This window comes from Microtus ochrogaster, chromosome 10 (genome assembly GCF_000317375.1).
Source record: "Microtus ochrogaster isolate Prairie Vole_2 chromosome 10, MicOch1.0, whole genome shotgun sequence".
Lineage (NCBI taxonomy): Eukaryota > Metazoa > Chordata > Mammalia > Rodentia > Cricetidae > Microtus > Microtus ochrogaster.
This window is the reverse complement of record NC_022016.1, coordinates 61,905,552-61,909,217: the sequence shown is the minus strand read 5'-3', so window position 1 is coordinate 61,909,217 and position 3,666 is coordinate 61,905,552. Positions and strand designations below refer to the sequence as shown.

General features: G+C 45.8%; 1 protein-coding gene across 1 annotated transcript in view; it reads right to left on the bottom strand.

Moving 5' to 3' along the window:
• The window catches only part of Zmpste24 (zinc metallopeptidase STE24), a 40,398-nt gene extending 36,946 nt beyond the window's left edge, over positions 1–3,452 (bottom strand). Inside the window, exons 1-2 of the mRNA XM_013348456.2 lie at positions 3,092–3,452; positions 922–1,068 (exon numbers count right to left, since the gene is read on the bottom strand). Coding sequence (XP_013203910.1) covers positions 922–1,068; positions 3,092–3,214 — 270 coding nt within the window. The 5' untranslated portion in view covers positions 3,215–3,452. The remainder of the gene's footprint in view (positions 1–921; positions 1,069–3,091) is intronic.
• Positions 3,453–3,666: the final 214 nt, after the last annotated feature.

The window sequence follows — 3,666 nt, the reverse complement described above, 5'->3', positions numbered from 1 at the left end:
AAAAAAAAAAAAAAAAAGGAGGCAGAGGAGGCAGCAGTGGTAGCAGTAGACCTGTGCGAATTGTTAAAGGACACATACAATATAAGGTTCTTTTCATATCTGGCCTTCAGGTAACAGTTACCATATCCTGTTTTCAACTGACTAAGCAATGGAAGCGCCTCTTCTCTCTCCTCTCACACCACATCCATTACTATCATGAAGGCAACAGCAGGGGTATGGCTCGGGTAGACTGCTCAAGGTTCTAGGTTTGACTCCTAGGAATGGCCCTGAGAGACCCGTAAATCTGCACGCTTAATCATCACGGAGTAGGGCTACTGGAGAAGAACTGGGGGTGTGGCCTTGCTGGAGGAAGTGTGTCACTCAGGGTGGGCTCCGAGGTTTCAAACGCCCAAGGCAGGCTCAGTATCAGTCTCTCTTCCTGCCGCCTGTGGATCTGGATGAAGAACTCTCAGCTCCTTCTCCAGTACCATGCTGCATGCCACCATGCTTCCTGCCATGATGACAATGAATTAATCTCTGGAACTTTAAGCAAGCCCCAGTTAAATACTTTCTTTTATAGGAGCTGCTGTAGTTGCCAGGTAGGGTGGCACACACTTTTAATCCCAGCACTCGGGAGGCAGAAGCAGGAGGATTTCTGTGAGTTCGAGGCTAGCCTGGTCTACAGAGCAAGTTCCAGCCAGGGCAATACAGAGAAACCCGTCTGTCTTGAAAAACAAAAAAGAGCTGCTATGGTCAAGGTGTCTCTCCACAGCAACAGGACATAAGACAGTGTCAGAGTAAACACACATAAACATTTTAAGAAGGCGTTCTAGGATTTACAGGCATTATAACCTCTGTATCACAAAAATGCAAAAACAAAACCAAGTACTACCAAGTACAGAACAACCCGAGAGCTGTGTCTCCAAGAAAGAAATCACTCACAGTGCTTTCCACCACTGAATAGAGTCCGGACCAGAAGCTGAAGGTACTTTTATCCAGTTGATACAGTCGAGACTTCTCAAACGTGTCCGAGTCCATGATCTGCGCTAGCTCTGGTGGTACATGAGTTGTTGTTCTGTATATCCTTCTCTGAAATATTAATAAAAAGACTTTAATGAATTTTTTTATTACACAATAGTAATTGTGGTCAAATAACAAAGGTTCTGCAGCACCAGTTTGTCAGGTAAGCTTGTAGAATGTTACAGGCACGTGCAGACCACATTCAGTCAGGGACCCTGACTACTGAAACAAGTGTCACAGGAGAGTGGGAGCAGACAAAAATAAATAAATAAATAAATATTAAAAATAAATAAATAAAAATAAAAAAATCCCGGAGCCAGGTGACTACATGGAATGGCCATCTGGGTTGTAGTCACACTTTCAGTTTGCCGGTGTGAACCAAACTTGCAGCATCATAAAGGAACCACTCATTCTGAGTATGATGGAAGTCTTACAACATAGGAAACAATGCATGATAAAAGAGAAGCAAGAATGCTCACTACACCATTACACACATCAACAGACACAGTTGATATAATAATGGCTCATCATTAAATTTGGTCCTAGAGGTCAAATTAAGGCACAGAGGAGTGACAGAAACTTATCAAATCTTTACAACAAATTTCCTCACCAAGTCAAACTCTAAAAGGTAATTCCAGTTCCTAGGACATAACGTAGGGAACAGATACCAAAAGGTGTAATAGACCAGGTCTTCTTCAATGGTTTTAAAACAAACACTTTTTCTACCATATGTTAACAACAACAACAAAAACCCACCAAACAAGGCCACCTGAAGGCATTAAGGAATAACCTCACAAAGATGTTCCTAGGCGTAGTAGTGAACTGTAAGGTTAGAGCTCAACATCTCAACCTGCTGGGGATGCTGTATGCTATGTGTTTGCCTCGGGCAAGGGTACTTATGCAAGTCTGAACTACTGAAGCTCTGAGTACCTAGCTATAGAAATTTAAGACTTGGAACATACTAATGGAGGAGACTGAGGCACAACCTGATGCTGACAGGTTTTTTTAAACAAACAAGCAGACAAACAAACTGGGTGGTGGTGGCACCCACCTTTAATCTCAGTACTCAGGTGGCAGAGGCAGGTAGATCTCAGTGAGTTCCAGGACAGCCACGACTATTACACAGAGAAACCCTGTCTTGAAAAAAAAACAAAAACAAAACAAAACAACAACAACAACAAAAACCTTGCAGTTAAGAGATTCATGAAGGCTGGCAATGTAGCTCAGTGGAAGAGCACTTGCTTGGCAAATAAATTTGTACATACACACACACAGACGCACACACACACACACACACACAGTGTAAATTAAAAAAAAAAAACTGCAGAAGAAAAAAGGCTGCAATGCTCAAGAAATAGGTCCAGCAGTTAAAGGGAAAGGTTCTCAAGGACGTCAGAGAATAGGGTTAAATTAAGCCAACCAGCAGTGAGAGACTAAAATAAAGACTCAGTTACAAAGTCCATCTCACTTAAAACGTTCAAATTTCTTCAAACTGTTCATTATGGCTATATCCGGGGAACCGTTAGCTTCTCCACTGCACTACTCAAAATTTTAAACAAAAACAAAGGGGACGTGCTAATGAAAACCGGACACACAAACACATATATTTTGGGCTCCAAACCGCATAAGCACTAAAGAGGATTTTGAAAAAGAGTGCGGGCCTTTAAAAAAAAATGTTTCCTAATCCTGTGGTTGAGCAAGGCAATATCAATGTCATGGCAAGCTGTTACTCTAAAACTTTAGCCTCTCCATTTAGACAGCTTATACCAAAGACAAAGGTGTCAAGCTTGGGCCCAAGGATCCTAAGGTGCTGTAATGCAGGCACAGACAGGCTCTAGCTTGACCGAGGACGGCTTTCCTCTCATGAGACGCTAAGAGGCTTGGGTCCCATTACACGGTGCAGACAACTTCCTGCCGTCCCAAGAACCCCTCACAGTCACAGTCAGCACTGGGAAAATTTAGGGAGCTCACTGGGAGTTAAGGAGTACAGAGACTGGTGCTACGCCTGGGAGAACCTCTAGGGACTTGGGTGGAGGCACAGGCTAATCTAAGGCTGCCCAGGGGCTGGGGTCGGGGGGCCGTCTATGCTTACCTGCCGTTGTGCTAGAAAGGTCTCCCACAGATACACGGTCCAGGAAAAGAGCAATACCGCCCCGAAGATTCGCTTCTCCACAGGGAAGTCCCACATAGTGTCCACCGATGCCCACATCCCCATGGTCACCCAATTCCACCCGCTCCTTCAGCGTGCACCGGTGCCACACCGACTAGCGTCCCTCAGAGTGCCAGCGGTGTCGCAGCGATATGGATCCCTTAGCCTCTTCACACTCCCATCCCCTCAACGCCGCTAGCAGTGTCACAAAGACACTCTTCCCCTTCCTTACTCCCTCAGAGCCTACTCATTTCTGCTAGAATTAAGACATGCCCCACCTTCCTCACTTCCGACCCGAAGACCGAGCGGAGGTACACCTGAAACATCCCTCCGGACTCTGCGCCGGGGAGTCCAACTCAAAGGTTCCGGACTCCTTCCGGGGAGGGTCCGCGTGGTCGCCGCATCTCTGCTTTGGCGGCTTCTCCAGAGAAGGTGGTAGACTTGTGCTTACCGCTGTTGTGCAGGCCGGTTGGTAGCCAGGTTTAGCGGGAACTAACAGGGCGGGCCCACTCCTACCT